The sequence below is a fragment of the Pyrus communis genome, chromosome 9 (genome assembly GCF_041283825.1).
Source record: "Pyrus communis isolate YQ-2024b chromosome 9, ASM4128382v1, whole genome shotgun sequence".
Classification (NCBI taxonomy): Eukaryota; Viridiplantae; Streptophyta; class Magnoliopsida; order Rosales; family Rosaceae; genus Pyrus; species Pyrus communis.
The window spans coordinates 21684523-21703443 of NC_142573.1; the positions used below are offsets into that span (position 1 = coordinate 21684523).

An 18921-nucleotide genomic window follows, 5' to 3' on the forward strand; every position below is an offset into this window, starting at 1 on the left:
TATGAGAGATGGTTTTCTGAAATGGAAGAGTGTGTGGTTTGTGGCTGCAATGCATGCTTATTTATAGGTGAAATGGGGGGAACATGATGACTAGGAATTAGGTGGAAAGCTGAAATGGTGATGGGAGATGCATGTGGCTGAAATGCATGTGCTTTGACAGAAAATAAAAGGGAATGCTGGAAATCTGGAATGGGAACTCACGGCATGGTTGTTTTCTGGTGGTGAATGGGTGATGTGTGAATGTGGTTGAATGATTAAAGTGTAAATGATTAATGAATGGTTCTTTGTTGATGGTGGAAATCTGAAATGATGAAGTGGAATGTGCATGTGGCTGCAATGATGGTGTTTTGCACGGCAATGATGGAGAAAGAATGTGTGGATGCATGGTTGTGTTGGTGATGAATGTGAACTCTTTGTTCTTCATTTTCATTCCTTTGGTCTTCAATTTCGTCTATCTACTTGGCTTTAAGCATATGCAATCCATTCCAATCTCTAATTTGCTCCAAAAGGCTCCGAAAGGCATCATTTTGCATCCTTAGCCATATGAACCTATAAACACACGAAAATGACTTTAAACACTAAATTAAGTAAGAAAACACAACATAAATGCATAAGAACTAGCTAACTAAGGCGCATAAATATGCTTCTATCAGTTCTTGATTTGTTAGCTGAAATAGGTGTGTTAGATTGCAAACTTGTTGATACTCTGATTGAGTAGAATCATCGTCTAGGCTTATTTTGGATCAAGTTCCTACCCATAAGGAACAATATCAGAGGCTTGTGGGGAGATTAATTTATTTTGTCTCACACTTGCCCTGACATTGCTTATGCAGTTAGTGTGGTAAGTCAATTTATGCACTCACCTAGTGAAGCTCATATGGATGCAGTAATCCATATTTTGAGGTACTTGAAGATGGCTGCTGGTAGAGGCTTGGTTTTCTCCAAGAATGGTCATTTGAATGTCAAAGGGTATACAGATGCAGATTGGGTAGGTTCTATCACTGACCGGCGATCTACATCTAGATATTTTACATTTATGGGTGGTAATCTAGTTACTTGGAGAAGCAGGAAACAAAAAGTGGTGGCTAGGTCAAGTGCTGAAGTTGAGTTTTGTGGTATATCTCATGGTGTATGTGAGTTGTTGTGGTTGAAAAAATTGTTGAGAGATCTTGGATTTAAACCCAAGGGTGCTATGAAACTCTATTGTAATAACAAGGCTGCTATTCAGATTGCTTATAATCCTTTGTGCAAGATGATATAACAAAACATGTGGAGATTGATATCGACATTTCATCAAGGAAAAATTGGATACCGGAATTATTTTGTTTTTGTTTATGGGATTTGAAGATCAACTCGCTGATGTGCTTACTAAGGCTGTGTCTAATAGTGTGTTTTCCAACTCGCTTGACAAGTTGGACATGCATGACATCTTTGCTCTAACTTGAGGGGGAGTGTTGCGAGTTATATATTGGTTAAAGTGTAAATAGTAGTTTGTTGTCCGACATTGACGAAGTCTATATGTAATACCAAATGTAACTCCTATATATACTCCATTTTGAAGATTAATGAATATACAAGAAATCCCAAATATTGTCATATGTACCTATTTTTGGTATTTACCATGTTTAATTTAACTGAAGCAGTAACAAGAATTTTGAACTTATTAATTATTAGAGATGCATCCAACAATTCAAAATTTTCATTGTTCGTAATCGAGTATAGCCACTGCATGGTGTTGATTCAATGAATTATTGCTCGATCAAACTTCACAAGCAATACGAAAGAAAACGAATAACATTCTTGATCTTTGTTTGGTCAGGTTGCATCTAAAGAAAATGTTCCGTCCTAAAAGAATTTGTAGGCAAGTTCCTCAAACCGTGGAGAGAATTGAAAGACATACTCAGGAGAGAGAACCGAATGACAAATTCCTGGACATGTACATAACTCGAGCTATACTGCTATTTGACAAAATACCGTGAACGTGTACTGTCATGATAACGGCATCCTAATTTGAACGAACTTATGATTCGTGAGATGGCTAAAGTCATAACTTGCAGAAATGCAGTCATTCTATATAGTTACCATTGTAGGACCAACCAGAAGATCTATTTAGCTTTTGCTGTGGTTTTTTCCTTCTCGGATGACGGATTAGATGCGATTGGCTGGTTCTCAACAGATGCAGCTGAATTAACAGGTTTCTTAAACTGAACCAGGATCATTGTCATGTTGTCACATCCCTCTCCACCAGATGATGGTGCCAAGCACCTTTCAAACACTCTCTCACAAACCACTGACAGTTTACTTTCCTGCATTATCATACGAATATGATATGTCACTCAAATGATATATATTTGGAAATCTCTGCGAGGTTCGTCAACTTACATGTTTTAATTGTTCCCTAACATAGTCCACAAGTTGTTGACTTGACATGTAGTCCCTGGAGAGAGCTTGCATCAGCGTTTCAACAAAGTAGCAGAATGTAAAGTCTACGTGTGCATGTTATTACGTTAATGTATCAACAAGAAGTTATTTTTTTGATAGGAAAGTTTATTACAAAGGAAACTTTACCATATCCCATCACAGGCTATGACCAGAAACTCATCATCATCAAAAAGCTCAACCTACATGAAAGGGAAATTTTGAATTAAAAACAGAAATTAGTGAAACTTTCTTCCTTTAAAACTTTGGAAGTCTGACTAGCATCTAGATTATATAACTTGGATCGCAGGAATACTTTTCCTCGAAAAAAAATAACACTTTGTTTTGTTTATAAGATTGGTTGTAAGTATATACGGTTCAAGTTTCTCATCCCAATTTCACATCATTTAGTTCTGAAATGAAATGCTGCATACGCTAGTTATGTCGGGATTGGCAGTCACAATCTGCATTTCAACGGGCAACTGTTTGTTCTGCTTGAGTTCCGCATCCCCTGCAAGCAACAACATTTAAATACATGAAATTCAAATGAAAAAAAGGGTTATTTCCCAGTTTCTCCTTTCAAAGGGTAAGGAAATTTTTCGTACCAATCGCTCTCGCCAAGTTCAAACTTCCATTGACCCTTCCAACTTGGATAAATCCACCAGCCTTGATAATTCTTTCTTTCTCATTCTCCATGTCAGGTTTATGATCTTTAGACAAATTATATGCCTGCATTTAAAACTTTAATAAGAAATCACAGACAAAGTCGGCAATAAAGCAACACAATGGCAGAAACTCAATTCCTAAAAGCTTGAGTACAAAAGTTGGGGTCGGAGCAGTTTCTTTATACAAGCAACGATAGATTCATCTTTCATTAATCATCCCAAACAATACATAAGTAACATTTGGGTACAATACTTCAGTGCCCAAGAAAATGATTTGGAGGTGAATTTGCTTAAACAAGACAACAATAATAACCCCTAAATGGCTACTATATGTACGAAAAATAAACTGCATCATGAGCAGTTTGTTAAGTGAGTTTTACCCAAGTGAAAAGTGCGGCAGACGGGGATCATAACGATCCTTTTGATGATTTAATCTAACGTTGATATTAAAATGAGAAATTTTATTTAAACCCATTTAACCTCTTTTATCACCCAACTTAAATTTTAAATGTTAATTGTCTATTTTATCCTATTGTATAATTACTATTAAGTACAAAATGAAATTAATAATAAAACTCAAATTTATCAATAAACCCAAACACTATAATTAAACCCTACGATCATTCTTTGTTTATCCTACGTTCATTCTGGCTAAAACCCTAATAGCTCTCATAGAGAAAAATAATTTTTTTTTATTATTGATGGATGGTGATTTTGAAGTTTTGAATCCTCCAACCAAGGTATGACTCAATTTATGAATTTTTTGTTCGTTTGATTTCAATTTTTTAGAGTGTAGAAGTTACTTTACTGTAATTTTTTTTCAACAAATACAATGAAAGCATCCAACAATGAAAAATGTCCAGTGTGAAAGGACCCAATAACTGGTTGAATTGACAAACCAAGAGTTGCAATTAGAAAACCATGATTTGACTTCGATACGATCTACAATTGCATTAGCCTTGATTGCAATTAGAAAACTATACGATTATGCTCAACCTTGGTTGTTTCCAATAGCCTTGATGTGTCTCTAAATTAATATAGGTCTGACTTCGATACGATCTCCTTTCTTACGGTTCTGAAGCGAAAACCATGATTCCTTTGCATTATCTAGCTTAGTTGTTTCCTTGATACTAGGACTAAGAATATAAGTTATTTTCAAATTTCTACCATGTGCACAAAAAAAGTTAAATGAGCAGTGATATTAGAGTGAAAAACTTGTACTCAAAATACCAGGGGTTTGTGGATCAATTTAAGTAACTTTGAGGGCTAGAGAATGTAGCCACTAATAATATTGTGGATCTTGAAGATGATTAAAACATCGAAGTATTTCTTGACATCCATGGACCTCAATTTGTGTATTATGCACGAAACGTACTGCTCAAGACCCCTCAAGAATGATTCTTGAGAGGAAGACAAAAATAAGCTTCAAGTCTTTAACATGAACATTCTCTTAAAATTTCATGTACTAAACTAGTATTTCCGATTTCACACTTTAATTATAATGCAATTTGACTCTAAGATGGTTTACTGTCATTAATAATGTTTAGTGTTAATTAAGTTCTGTCCAAATTTGGGGTAAATTTTTTTTACATATATTTGGACTTCATTTGAATTTCACAGAAGACGGTGAATTTTTTTTTACTAAAGCTTATAAGTAGGTTGCAATGTCTATGAACATGACTAGGGTTTCCCTTGTGGCACCATTTGGGCAATGTTTTAGTTCACGAAAAAAAGATGGCACGTTGATCGGTCCAAAAGTGCCGATTATCGATCTGGTGTTGCAGATTGAGTTGGTGAAGTGGAGAATTCACGGCAGAAACTCGATGGTTCAAGTGCAACGAAGTTATGTGTCTGGTGTGTTTGGATGGAGGTTTGAACTTGAAGACTTCAATGGTAATAAGGGGTTATCAATTGGTGGATACCCTTCTACATTTTGATGTAGGTGCTTCTGTTGGTATTGACAAGAGTTTACTAACTCAATACCAAAATATGTGGGTGATAAGTTTACAAACTCTATCACACCTCTCACTTTCACTCTCAATAAAATTGGACAAAGAAATAGAGAAAGGAGGGAAGCAACAAGCTTTGGTAAAACACTTGGACTTTGATATATGAAAGAAGTAGCAAGCTTGGTGATAACAAACACTTTGAAATATTAGAAGAGTTTACAACTCTTAAAGCTTACAAGCTGAAAATGAGAATGGAAATGGGATTTGGATTGGATGATTTAAGCTTAGCAAGATGGCCTATTTATACAAAACAGAAATTGATAAACAATGCAACAACACATGCAATGAATGGGGTGTTTAACATCTTTACACCTTTTAAAACACATGCAAGAACTTTGGACAGTCTAGCACACATATGCAGCTATCTTTCCAGCTTGCAATCAACACTCTTTCGGCTAATACACAGCAGCACACTGCTGTCTTCCTGCTAGCACATCACATGGCAGCACACTTGCTGTCTTTCATCACCATTTCAGCTAGCACATGGAGGACACTTTAGTCTTTGTAGTTGCAGCATGTGTGGATACAACCTGTAAAGAAACTAACAGCTAGAAGCAACCTTTTACAGCTTGTTTTTATTTGAATTTCCAACACGCCCCCTCAAATCAAAACGCCTTCATGCCTAGCATTTCACGCAATAACCGGAATGATTCAACTGGTAGTGGCTTAGTGAAGATGTCAGCCACTTGTTCCTTTGTGTGACAATAGACAAGCTCAATTGTCTTTTGCTTCACATGGTCCCTTAGAAAATGGAACCTGGTATCAATGTGCTTGCTTCTTCCATGTTGAATAGGATTCTTTGCAAGTTTGATTGCAGACACGTTATCCACATGAATCACAGTCGATTCCACTTGTGGATGACACACTGACTTCAACAGATTTCTTAACCAAATTGCCTCACACACGGTTGAGGCTACAGCAACATACTCGGCTTCACATGATGACAAAGCAACAATTGATTGCTTCTTTGAAGTCCATGAGAAATCTGTTGATCCTAGAAAAAACACATAGCCAGTTGTGCTTTTCCTTTCATCTTGGTTACCTCCCCAATCACTATCTGAATAACCAAATAATTTTGCATCTTCACCAAAATTATAAAATAGACCATAGTTTAGAGTACCTCTTATGTACCTCAAAATTCTCTTGGCGGCCAGCCAATGAGGCTCCCTTGGTGTTTCCATGTATCGATTCACGAGTCCAACACCATAAACTATATCAGGTCTTGTGATTGTAAAGTACCTTAGGCTTCCAACCAAGCTTTTGTACACGGTTGAGTTTACAAACTCACCTTCTCCTTCCTTGGACATCTTCAATCCAGTTGCAACTGGAGTGTTGACAATATTGCACTTGTCCATATTGAATTTCTCCAATATATCTCTCATGTACTTTTGTTGAGAGATGTAGATACCGTCACTTCCTTGCTTCACTTCTATGCCAAGAAAGTATGACATTAATCCATTGTCAGTCATCTCGAATTCACTGAACATGGATTGCTTGAACTCACAGAACATTGCTTCATTGTTTCCTGTAAACAACAAGTCATCTACATAGAGACAAATAATTAAGAACTCCCATTTTGCACCATTCTTCATGTAAACTGAATGCTCGTATGGACATTTCTGAAATCCATTTTGATGAAGGTAGTTATCAATCCTTGAGTTCCAAGCTCGTGGTGCTTGCTTGAGGCCATACAAAGCCTTCTTCAAACGATACACCTTTTCTTCTTCTCCTTGTACTTGGAAGCCTTCTGGTTGTTCCACGTACACTTCTTCCTCAAGCACTCCATTAAGGAAGGCTGACTTGACATCTAATTAATAAATTTTCCATTTATGCTGAGCGGCAAGAGAGATTAGTAATCTTACCGTGTCAAGTCTTGCAACTGGAGCATAGACTTCATCATAGTCCACTCCATACTTCTGTTTGTAGCCCTTTGCTACAAGCCTTGATTTGTATCGATCCACACTCCCATCTGCAGTGCGTTTGATCTTGTAAACCCACTTGACACCAATAGCCTTCTGATTTGGTGGGAGCTTTGTTAACTCCCAAGTGTCATTCTTCTCGATGGCATGGATCTCTTCTTCCATGGCTTTCTTCCAACAATCTTCTTCCACAGCTTCATTGAATGAGAGAGGCTCATGGTCTGCATAGAAGCAGAAAAAATTGGTTTCTTCTTCTTCTTCTTGTCCATAAATCTTTGTGAGACTCCTTAACCTCACTGGAGTTGAGGAGCTGCTTTCCTCACTAGATGTAGGACCACTCCTTGCAATTCTGTGCACTGGAGTTGTTGTGATTGTTTGAGCAGGCTGTTGCTCAATAGGTGGTACAACTTCTGGTTCTTCAAAATCAGTGGAGACGATCTTCTCTTTACTGACTTCTTTGTTGTTCCACTTCCATGTCTCTTCCTCACTGAAGATGACATCTCTACTAACCACTAGTTTGCCAGTTAGTGGGTTGTAGAGCTTGTATGCCTTGGACTCTTCACTATAGCCCACAAACACACATTTTTCACCTCGATCATCGAGCTTTCTCCTCTTGGCTTCTGGAACCTGAGCATATGCAACACACCCAAAAACTCTTAGGTGTGCAACATTCGGCTTGTACCCACTCCAAGCCTCTTGCGGTGTCATCCTCTTGACACTTTTTGTTGGACATCGATTCAACAAATAAATCGAACAAGCTACAGCTTCTGCCCATAACTCTTTTGGCAAATTCTTCTCCTTAAGCATGGACCTTGTCATGTCAAGGATGGTTCGATTCTTTCTTTCGGCTATCCCATTTTGCTGTGGGGTATAGGCAGCAGTAAGTTGATGCCTAATTCCTTGCTCCTTGCAGTATGCTTGGAAAGCATTGGAGGTGTACTCTCCACCTCTATCTGATCTCACAGCCACAAGCTTGTGGTTATTTTCAGCCTCTGTGAGTGCCTTGAACTCCTTGAAAATTTTTAGGGCAGCTGACTTCTCCTTGAGAAAATAGACCCAAGTCTTTCTACTGAAATCATCAATGAAGGTAATAAAATACCTATTACCTCCATAAGACATGGGATCCAATGGACCACATATATCTGTGTGCACCAACTGCAGTGGTGCCTTTGCTCTCCATGTATCACCAACAGGGAACGATAGTCGTGCTTGCTTGCCAAGCACACAACCTTCACATACTTGGCGTGTGGCTTCAATCTGGGGTAAACCACGAACCATTCCTCCACTTGACAACAACTTTAGGCCATTGAAATGAAGATGGCCAAATCGAAGATGCCATTTCCATGACTCATCTTCCATCACACCGATGTTGCAACTCCCAATCTTTGTGTTCAACTTCAACGGGAACATTCGGTTCTTTGACATTTGAACACGTGCAATAAGTTTTCTCCTTGCATTTCTGAGAGTGAGAAACATATTCTCCATATGTATAATGTACCCTTTCTGGAGCAGTTGACCAATGCTTAGAATGTTGCTCTTCATACCTGGTATGTAGTAGGTATCGAAGATGTATTCTTCTTTACCATCCTTCTGGATGATCTTGATCTTCCCTTTGCCTTCAACTGGCAACTTTGAGGAGTCACCAAGACTTACAGATCCATAGGCCCCATCTTTTAGTTCGGCAAAAAACTCCTTCTTTCCACACATGTGATTGCTTGTACCAGAGTCCAAATACCAAACATCTTGTTGGCTACTAGAATCATGGTGTGCTAGCAAGACTGTAAGTTCTTCATCAGTATTTCCACTTGATTCTGCCATGTTGACATGCTCACCATTTTTATGTGAACATTCATTGGCATAATGTCCATATTGCTTGCAATTGTGACATTGGATATGCGCCTTTCCCCGAGTAGATCTCCACTCTTGAGACTGACCTCGATTTTGTGCATAGCCTCGACCTCTTCCTCGAGCTCGTCCTCGGCTACGGTTAGATGAACTCCCACGACGTGAGTTCCACTGCCCACGACCTCCATTTGGTTTGTCAATATTCAACTTTGACTCCAAAGCTTGCTCTAGCGTTGTGGGGTTTGCATTCTTCTAAATGCGTTGCTCGTGAACTAGGAGGGATCCTAGTAGCTTCTCTGCGCTCATCACCTCCAAATCCTTGGATTCCTCAATGGTAGTCACCACATGCTCAAACTTAGATGTGAGTGACCGGAGTATCTTCTCCACAACTCGTACTTCATCGAGTCTCTCGCCATTTCTCCTCATCTGATTTACTATCACAATGAGCCTTGAGTGATAGTCGGAGATGCTCTCCCCTTCATTCATGTGAGCAGTTTCAAAATCTGCTCGAAGTGACTGTAACCTCACTTTCTTGAATCGATCTACTCCTTTGTAGATTGTACTGAGTGTATCCCATACTTGCTTGCTCGTTGTTACTTCTGCAACCTTCTCGAACGTTGAATCTTCCAAACCCTGGTATAGAAGATACAGCGCCTTTTGGTCCTTCTTTCGTAAGTCCTTGAGAGTGTTCCTTTGATCTGCAGTATATACGGCTTCTTGCTCGGCAGTGGGTACAACATACCCACTACTGACAACTTCCCATAGCTCCTGTGATCCAAACAATGCTTTGAATTGGATGCACCATCTTTCATAATTTTCTTTCTTCAATGTGGGAACTTGGAGTTGCACTAAATTGGACGCCATAGCTACTGCACTTGCCAGAATGGTATTCTGGCTCTGATACCAATTGTTGGTATTGACAAGAGTTTACTAACTCAATACCAAAATATGTGGGTGATAAGTTTACAAACTCTATCACACCTCTCACTTTCACTCTCAATAAAATTGGACAAAGAAATAGAGAAAGGAGGGAAGCAACAAGCTTTGGTAAAACACTTGGACTTTGATATATGAAAGAAGTAGCAAGCTTGGTGATAACAAACACTTTGAAATATTAGAAGAGTTTACAACTCTTAAAGCTTACAAGCTGAAAATAAGAATGGAAATGGGATTTGGATTGGATGATTTAAGCTTAGCAAGATGGCCTATTTGTACAAAACAGAAATTGATAAATAATGCAACAACACATGCAATGAATGGGGTGTTTAACATCTTTACAACCTTTAAAACACATGCAAGAACTTTGGACAGTCTAGCACACATATGCAGCTATCTTTCCAGCTTGCAATCAACACTCTTTCGGCTAATACACAGCAGCACATTGCTGTCTTCTTGCTAGCACATCACATGGCAGCACACTTGCTGTCTTTCATCACCATTTCAGCTAGCACATGGAGGAAACTTTAGTCTTTGTAGTTGCAGCATGTGTGGATACAACCTGTAAAGAAACTAACAGCTAGAAGCAACCTTTTACAGCTTGTTTTTATTTGAATTTCCAACAGCTTCTAGGCTAGGATTTACTCAACAAAATTGTTCTGAGTTCAGATTAGACTCTGCGTTTAAACATACATTGTAACATGTAATTAAATGTTGTTCAATTTTGGTAACAACTACATGACTACATGCAATGGTCCTATACTTGACTTTCTGTACCTACCAACCGTGCTTATTGTACTAGATTTTGAATATCCAGATGAACTTTTTTTGTGCATGCCTGAAGCACGATACAAAAGGGAAAACAAGTGGGTGCAAAGATAAATCCATGTATTGAATTGAGTTTACAAGGGTATATTAGGTATTAAATTTGAGTTTAAAGAGATATTAATAGTTTAGTTAAAAATCAAATGAGTACAAAAAGTAAGTTGGGTGTAGAAATATGTTAGATGAGTTTAAATAAAATTTCCCTATTAAAATTTAGGAAGCCCTTACCAACACCATTTATTTCAAATGGTATATCCATCATTTAATTAAAAAAAAAAACCAAAATGTACAGAAAATTAAGAGAAAATAAAAACCATAAATTACCACGACACATTTAATTCAGTAACTAACGAATACATGCAGCAGATATTCGCTCCCTCTCTCTCTTCCTACTTTCAAAACCAAATCCAATGCATATTCTTTAATTTTATTTCTATTTTTATAAAAATCTTCCCACATTTAATTGGCCTTATATTTTCCATTTACAAAATCTCCTGAAAACCCTCCTCTTTATTTTTTTTTCATTTTTGAAAATCCTTAGGGTTTATGTTTTAACTCACCAAAATCCATTGCTCTACCTTCAAGAGGCTAGACTATTTCTTCTGTATCTTTCCCTGGCTTTCAATACAATCCTTCTCCTCTGCGGTAATTTTCCAATTTCTAGTCTGTTTTCTATTTTTATTTTTTTTCACCAAGATTTTGTACTTGATGATTTTTTTATGTATTTTTCTCAATGATTAATGATTGTGTTGTTTTCATCGCTGATATTCTTAAGGGTTTTGGGTAATTCATGGTTTCTTGAAATCAAAACCCTCTAAGGATTTGATCTTGTTAATGTTGCAATGTGCTTCTAATGGTTTTGTAATTTAGTGTTTTGTATAATATTATTATTATTTTTTGTTATTCATTTGGTTCTAAAACATACATAAATTCTTGCAGTGCGAAGAAATGGCTAAGCAGAACACAGCAAAAGAAGATTTCTCCCTAAAGGAGACCTCGCCGAACATCACTGGCCGGAGGTTCTCCACGGGCCCCATGACCTCCTTTGATCTTGTCGAGCACATGCAGTATCTCTATGTCAGGATTGTGAAAGCCAGAGATTTGCCACCTACCGCCGACCCTTATGTTGAACTGAATCTCGGAAACTACCGGGCAGTAACAACACCTTTCAAAAAAAATCCAAACCCCGAATGGAACCGAGTGTTCGCTTTTTCGAAAGACAGAATTCAAGCTGTTAGTATGGAGATTTTGGTGAAGGACAAGGCTGTTGTTGCACAAGGTGGTGATCATGGAACCATTGGGATGTTTGGTTTTGCTATGGCTGAGTGTCCTAGTAGGGTTCCGCCGGATAGTCCATTGGCGCCGCAATGGTACATGCTGGAGGATCAAAATAAAGCCAAGATTAGAGGAGACCTAATGCTTTCTTATTGGATTGGGACGCAAGCAGATGAGGCCTTTCCAGATGCTTGGCACGCTGATGTTGCATCGGTAAGTGGGGATGGACTTTCAAGTACTCGTTCGAAGGTTTACCTTTCACCTAGGCTTTGGTACATGAGAGTGAATGTGATTCAAGCTCAGGATCTTGTGTTAAAAGACAACAACAGAAAGCAAGCACCGGAGTTTTTTGTGAAGGCTCAGTTCGGGAATGTGGTTTTGAGAAGTGGAGTCTCGACGGATAAGAATTTCAACCCTACTTGGAATGAGGATCTAATGTTTGTTGTTGCAGAACCGTTCGATGATCCTTTGGTGGTAAGTGTGCAGGAGAAAACGAATAACAAGGAGGAATCTGCCGGGCAGATTGTGATTCCTTTGAGGGATGTGGATAAGAGGATAGACGCTACTCCGGCTACTCCCAAGTGGTATAATCTTGGGACGGTTGAAGTAGTTGAGGGTGTGCTGAAGGAGGTGAAGTTTGCGAGTAAGATCCAAATAAGGGTGAGTTTGGATGGAGGATATCATGTTCTTGACGAGCCAGCTCACAGTACTAGTGATCTTAGGCCAACTGCAAAGCTTCTTTGGAAGCCTCCGATCGGGATTTTGGAATTGGGAATCTTGAATGCAACCGGTTTGTCACCAATGAAGCCTAAGAATCGTGTTGACGCATATTGTGTAGCAAAATATGGGACAAAGTGGGTGCGAGCAAGGACGGTTGTTGATTGTTTGTCTCCCAAGTGGAACGAACAATACACATGGGAAGTCTATGATCCATGCACTGTCATTACCATTGGAGTTTTCGACAATGGGAACTTGCAGGGTGGGGATAAACTGGGCATGGATTTGAGTATTGGGAAGGTAAAGATCCGTCTATCTACCCTTGAAACTGGTAGGATTTACACGCATTCATATCCTCTTGTGGTTCTACAACCTACTGGGGTGAAAAAGATGGGTGAAATCCAACTGGCTCTGAGATTTTCATGTCCGTCTTTGCCTAACATGCTTCACACATACACACGGCCTCTGCTGCCTAAGATGCACTACATTCTCCCACTGTCTATATATCAGCTTGCTAGTTTACGACACCAAGCTGCATTGATTCTCTGGTTGAGGTTGAGCCGGGCTGAGCCACCACTTAGGAGAGAGGTTGTGGATTACATGTTAGATTCCACTGCGCATCTGTGGAGTTTTCGAAGAGGCAAGGCCAATTTTGTCAGGATCATCAAGCTGTTTGATGGATTGGTCATGATGTTCAAAGGGTTTGATAAAATACGGAAATGGACTAACACCATTACCACGGTGCTTGTTCACGTTGCCTTCACGGTCATGCTTTTTTTCCCCGGTCCGACAATTTGCTTAATGTTTTTATTGCTGTTGCTGAAAGGGGTTTGGAATTACCGGAAGAGGCCTAGACAAATTGTGCACATAGACACAGAACTGTCACAAGCATATGGCGTACATCCAGAGGATTTGGACGAAGAGTTTGATACTTTTCCAACAAAAAAGACTGGTGATGTTCTGAAACGAAGATATGATCGTCTTCGAGGAATTGCAGGGAGGATTCAGGCAGTGTTGGGGGACATAGCGACACAAGGCGAAAGGGTGCAGTCTCTGCTGAGTTGGAGGGATCCAAGAGCCACAACTTTATTTATGATCTTCTGTATTATTGGTATGATCCTATTTTATATCTGCTCGTTGAAGTTGATAGTTTGGCTTGCAGGAGTTTATGCAATGAGACATCCAAAATGTCGGGATAGATTCCCTTCGCTCCTGCAAAACTTGATCAGGAGGATGCCGGCAAGATCAGATAGCATGTTGTGAGGAGAGCCTTAATCTTTGGTATTTCAATCAGTCGAAGTTTATCTATGGACATTTGTTTTGTGTTTAGTTTCTTCTTCTTTCTCTTTCCTTTACGGAACAGTTGGCAAATGTTGATCATGTTCTCTAATAAAGATGATTTGTATGCTATAAGAAAAACTTCTAGCTATGTTCTGTAATGAAGCACTTCTTTTTTCTCTGTCGAAAACCTTGCCACGATGACTTACATAGTTCCATGCTATATGAAGCACTTCTATAATTTGATAAAGACGAAGTACCCACTGGACAAGAAATCTCAAACTCTTATACAGCAAGAAAAAAAGATTCTCAGGTTTCATGGATACCTTAAGGAGCAAACTAAAGGAAGAAGACTGTAAGGTAATTTGAGAATGAGAGTGATTGGAGCTTAAGAAGATAAGGAAAAAGAGAAAACTTTACTCTAGTATTGCATATAAATAAATCTTCCTTAACGTGATGGCACTACAGGTCTTTCATTGATCCAAACGAAAATTGTACCGATAGGGATATCCACAGACAGGGAACTGGCATAACTACGACAATATATTCCATAGGTTAAAAATTTCATTGAAACTGCAGCATACCTCACCCTTCCTGGATATTACGGAGCGAGAATCACCAGCATTGGCAACAAGAAGTTGTTTGTTCCGGATAATAGCAAAACAAGCTGAACTTCCAGAATTTGGTCCATCAAAATCAGAATGAGGCCCCTGGCATCAAACCCAAATGCTTTTCTTTGTGAAAATAGGGTTACATAGTAAAATTTTTAAAGAATAAAGCACACCAATCAAATTCCAAATATATTTGTCATGGTATTAAGGCTAATTGTCTCGAACTGTCAATGACAGGTAGTTAAAGATGATTCACTCCCTCCCGCTGCCATATAGATTGTTGTTCACCTCAGCTTAAGTTTGATAAGTGTCAATCATGTTAAACTGATGAAATTAGATTAAAATTTTCGTGAAGGACTTCAAAGCTTGCGAAAACATTGCCATGATGACTTCCATGCTATATGAAGCATTTCTATAATTTAATAAAGACGATTTGCAAATACCCAAAAATTTAGAAGGACTAGGAAGAAATCTCTAACTCTTATACAAAAAAAAAACAAAAAAAAAAGATTCTCAGATATTACTGTCTCCAGTCTCCACTAAAACATTTGTGCATCTGGTGATATGGTTTCCAAAAGAAATGGAGAACATAGTACAATTGTTAAATGCAGCTTAAGTAACTGCTGTGTAAAGTGTACCTCCTCAGAAGACCACTGATCAACATGGTCATTGAATGCACTACTCTTAGCTTCGACACTCTACGGAGAAAAAATGAACCCTTCTATAAGACCAGAAACTTTGTCTATCTTATCTCCCAGTACAGCTAATTCTCTCCAGCCTCTTTGTCCGTGCATCATCTCATCCATCCTGCCTCAGTTAAAAGCAATTTCAGATGACAAAGTATCTCGTAGAAAATCATATCTATCCAAGTTCTTCCTACCCCTCATTACAACTTTCTTCCACTGATTGTGTTCCATCATTGCATGCCCTCAATCGTGGTTGCCATCTCTATTTTTGGGACTTTTAATAGAATACATGAACACAAACATCCTATAACTAAATGATAATAAAAGAAAAAGAACGAGCATGGTATGTCAGTATGAATTATGTGCAAGGTGACTTATCATAGGCGCATTAACAGAATGGAGCAGTGACAATGACTGGCAGTTGTTGTTGAAACGTGACCGGGTTTGAAGTTACTAATCTGTTTACAACTTATTATGCATGCGCTGGAAATTGCTAAAGTGAACATTAATAATACAAGGGGTTAAGTAACCTGAGAAAAGCTTTCTGCAGAGAAATGCCTAAATCGCCAGCTAGATATGCTTCATCCTTGAGTACCTGTCGATGGAGATACTTGGCGCAGAAATTTGCCACTGCTTTACCTGCAAACCCATCACTAGTGATGATAAGGCCTCATCACATAGTACCAACCTATAAAAACTTAAAACATTAAGGAATCCCATCTCACTAATTAAACCACCTCCGTCCCTTCTTTTGTGGGGCTACGAGGTGGGAAGAAACAAGAAAGATTCGTAACTGAAAAATACAAGAAATATACAACAACATTTCCAGGGCTTTGAGGACTAGCCTTTATATGGAAACCTTGTGCAAAATTTGGACATTCTTGATAGGAATTTTACCACATGCCAAAGTAGGGATAAAATCACACAAAATACTTGCAAGAGAATAAGGTTGTTGTAGTATAAACGGCTTAAGCAAGGTCGTTTTCCGCTGGGATTATTTAAAACAATTTATGAAAAACCCTAATCCTAGTTAATTATTTAAAAGTAAAGATTGGAAAATGTTGATTTTGAATTTAAAAGTATTAAAAACGAATTTTAATAAAAGTAATTTAGAGAAAACAACTAATAACCAATTAAAAAGGAAACAAATCAAAGAGAAAAGATTTTAAGAAACAAATTTGGAAAAACACTAGGGTTCCGCTGTCACCCTAACAATCCTATGTAGTTCTTCTAATTCCTTATGAATTACACATGCATATTTTGAAGGTTAGGTTTTCCTAAAGTATGCCCTACTTGGAACCCCCAATATAGAACGTATATCTAACATGCAACCCGTCCGTGGCGTCCAGATTGAATGTGAACATGCAAGACTCATTAAGTTTATAAAAAAGTGAACGTTGAATTACAGAACTTAAAAACCCAACCTCCATGTCCATCATAAACACCAAAGAAAGATGTTGAACCGTCAAAATCTGGATAAGCAGCATGCTACAACAAAAGTCAAGTACTTTTTGAGAGCTGCTTGTTCACTAGACACTCCCTCTGAATAAAAGACTACATTCTCTTCTCTATTTAGCATGGCACGTTTGAAAAGAAACATTGTATTGCATAAAGATACGGCTCCTTGAATAGCCTTGGTTCCAGTCATCAGCTAGATGCCTAAACTTGAAGCAGTCATTAAGTTACCGACTTCCAGCTACTCAAGCAAAATCCTCTTCTCGCTCTGAATTCACTATATATTATATAGATATATGGATGTAAGTTATATACAAAATAAATAACTGAATATCACTTTCCTGTTCAGATGACGACAATTGTAAGTGAAATGTAAATCTTGCACACATACAAAGCCAAAGCAAACAAAACAACTAAACTGCACTCTCTACTCAAGTAACCCGATCTAAGCGAATGAAAATTAAGAAGAATAACGTAATAAAGCCCACTTACAGCATCTTCCATGGTTGAACGCCACCCTTGCATGGAGGATGACCCGTATCAAAGTCTGTCATTCTCACCATCTTCTGAGACCTTATCAGTTTTTGGAGCGCTGAGATATATTCCCATCTCCATCTGTAACCACATTATCAAACTCATGATCAATCATACATATCATCAAGCAACAGAGTCATTTTCAATCCACACGCACACAAACACACGCATTTCTTTGTTAATTGTTGTGACGACAAATATTACATATATCCCCTTCCTATTTGCGCACAAGAAACTGCAAGATTCAAAAGTTTCTTAATTCGGCTCGAGAATAATAAATGCATAGAAGACAACGGCATTAATTATCAATGGATCCTGTGCTTGCTATGCAATACTCATAAAAAGATCCAAAACAATTCAACACCCGTAAAACAAAAGCCTACCATCTTTAATGATTTTTTTTTTTCCAAAATGTAGCAACCATATCCAAATAATGCAGCTGAAAACGGAGGAAATTTCCCGCGTTTTCTGGGGAACCAAACAGATCAAACAATAAAAGATTACCCAAAAACAATTAAAAAAAAAGGAAAATTCAACAAATCAGATTCCAGGGTCACAAGCACAGTGACAATAATTCAGCTGAATGAAGCAGTTATTATTAATTATTTATAGACAAGAAGATTCGAAAATTTAACAGGGTATAGGGATCGAAGGGAGCACACTCACTAATTGGTTTGATTTGGGCGTATATTTGTTCGAAGCGCGAGATAGATCCGATTGAATTAAAGGAATGATTCTCACGAGAGTGAGTGGAATTTGATGATATACACATATATATTATGTATATAGTCGCTTCGCACTGAGCGGGCGGACACGCGCCATTCATAGAGGCAACAATTGCTTTTGTTGCAAGAAAAGAAAAGAAATGTTGTCCAAAAAAAGAAATGCAAATAAATAAAGAATCACACTCAGTATTTCAAACTAAAGATTTTCATTAAACCATGGAGGAACTAATCATCAATTCATCACAAGTGACCAAAACTCATAGCTGTAGAGAGTGCAATCAAAATAACTCATCTCCAGCTCGTTTGAAAATGCTTATCTAAAACACTTATGCTTAAGAGTGTTTTTATTGAAAGCTCTTCTATTAGAAGAAGACCAAAAATGTTTAATAAAATTCTATATGCAATTGAAGTCTACTTCCTAAAATCACTTCAGTTGCTTTTTTTTTATTTATTTATTTTTAATACTTAAAAACACTTTTAACTTGTTATGTCAAATGATGTCTAAACACTTTTAGTTATTTGAAATTACTTTTTGCTACTTATTAATATTGAACTAATAAATACATAGCACCAGATTCACATTCAGTAAAGGTTAATGAGTATATTCTGCTTAAAAGTGTTTTCCTTATTAATTCTTGTTTAGTTGTTCAATAAATTGAACTTGTGGTTTATATGTTATTGATAGATAATTAATATGCTGAAAAATGTTTTCTTATTCAGTTCAACTCTAAATCAATGTATACTGAAGCATGAAATTGACAAGATTGTATATACTTCATATGCTCAAAATTGTTGAAGTTATATACTTTTGCCCTTGCGTTTTATGTTTATGTTATGCAAACCTAACATAATCAATTTATATCCAAAGATGATTATGGACTTATGTTATAGTTGCTGTCACATCCCGGCCGGGCCCACTCTGCATCTCGGGCTCGACTCCACCTAGCACGATATTATCCGCTTTGGGCCCCTACCACGCCCTCACGGTTTTGTTTCTGGGAACTCACACGAGAACTTCTCGGT

At 38.0% G+C, this 18921-nt stretch overlaps 1 protein-coding gene and 1 pseudogene across 2 annotated transcripts; one reads left to right on the forward strand and one right to left on the reverse strand.

The window, feature by feature from the left end:
• Nucleotides 1-1774: 1774 nt before the first annotated feature.
• LOC137738668 (putative protein phosphatase 2C 60) lies at nucleotides 1775-17278 on the reverse strand (annotated as a pseudogene). Its single transcript, XR_015966257.1, has 10 exons — nucleotides 17132-17278; nucleotides 16609-16672; nucleotides 15715-15823; nucleotides 15137-15305; nucleotides 14472-14597; nucleotides 3024-3147; nucleotides 2853-2929; nucleotides 2569-2621; nucleotides 2383-2437; nucleotides 1775-2306 (listed from the first exon to the last, which is right to left on the reverse strand). The product of XR_015966257.1 is annotated as a putative protein phosphatase 2C 60 (transcript).
• Nucleotides 11566-13960, forward strand: LOC137738782 (FT-interacting protein 3-like). Its single transcript, XM_068478256.2, has one exon. The coding sequence runs from the start codon at nucleotides 11566-11568 to the stop codon at nucleotides 13870-13872; it is 2307 nt and encodes a 768-aa protein (XP_068334357.2). The 3' UTR covers nucleotides 13873-13960.
• Nucleotides 17279-18921: the final 1643 nt, after the last annotated feature.

What these genes read in the sequence shown, in the direction of transcription:
- LOC137738782 (XM_068478256.2), top strand. Translation starts at nt 11,566, where the DNA reads ATGGCTAAGCAGAACACAGCAAAAGAAGATTTCTCCCTAAAGGAGACC.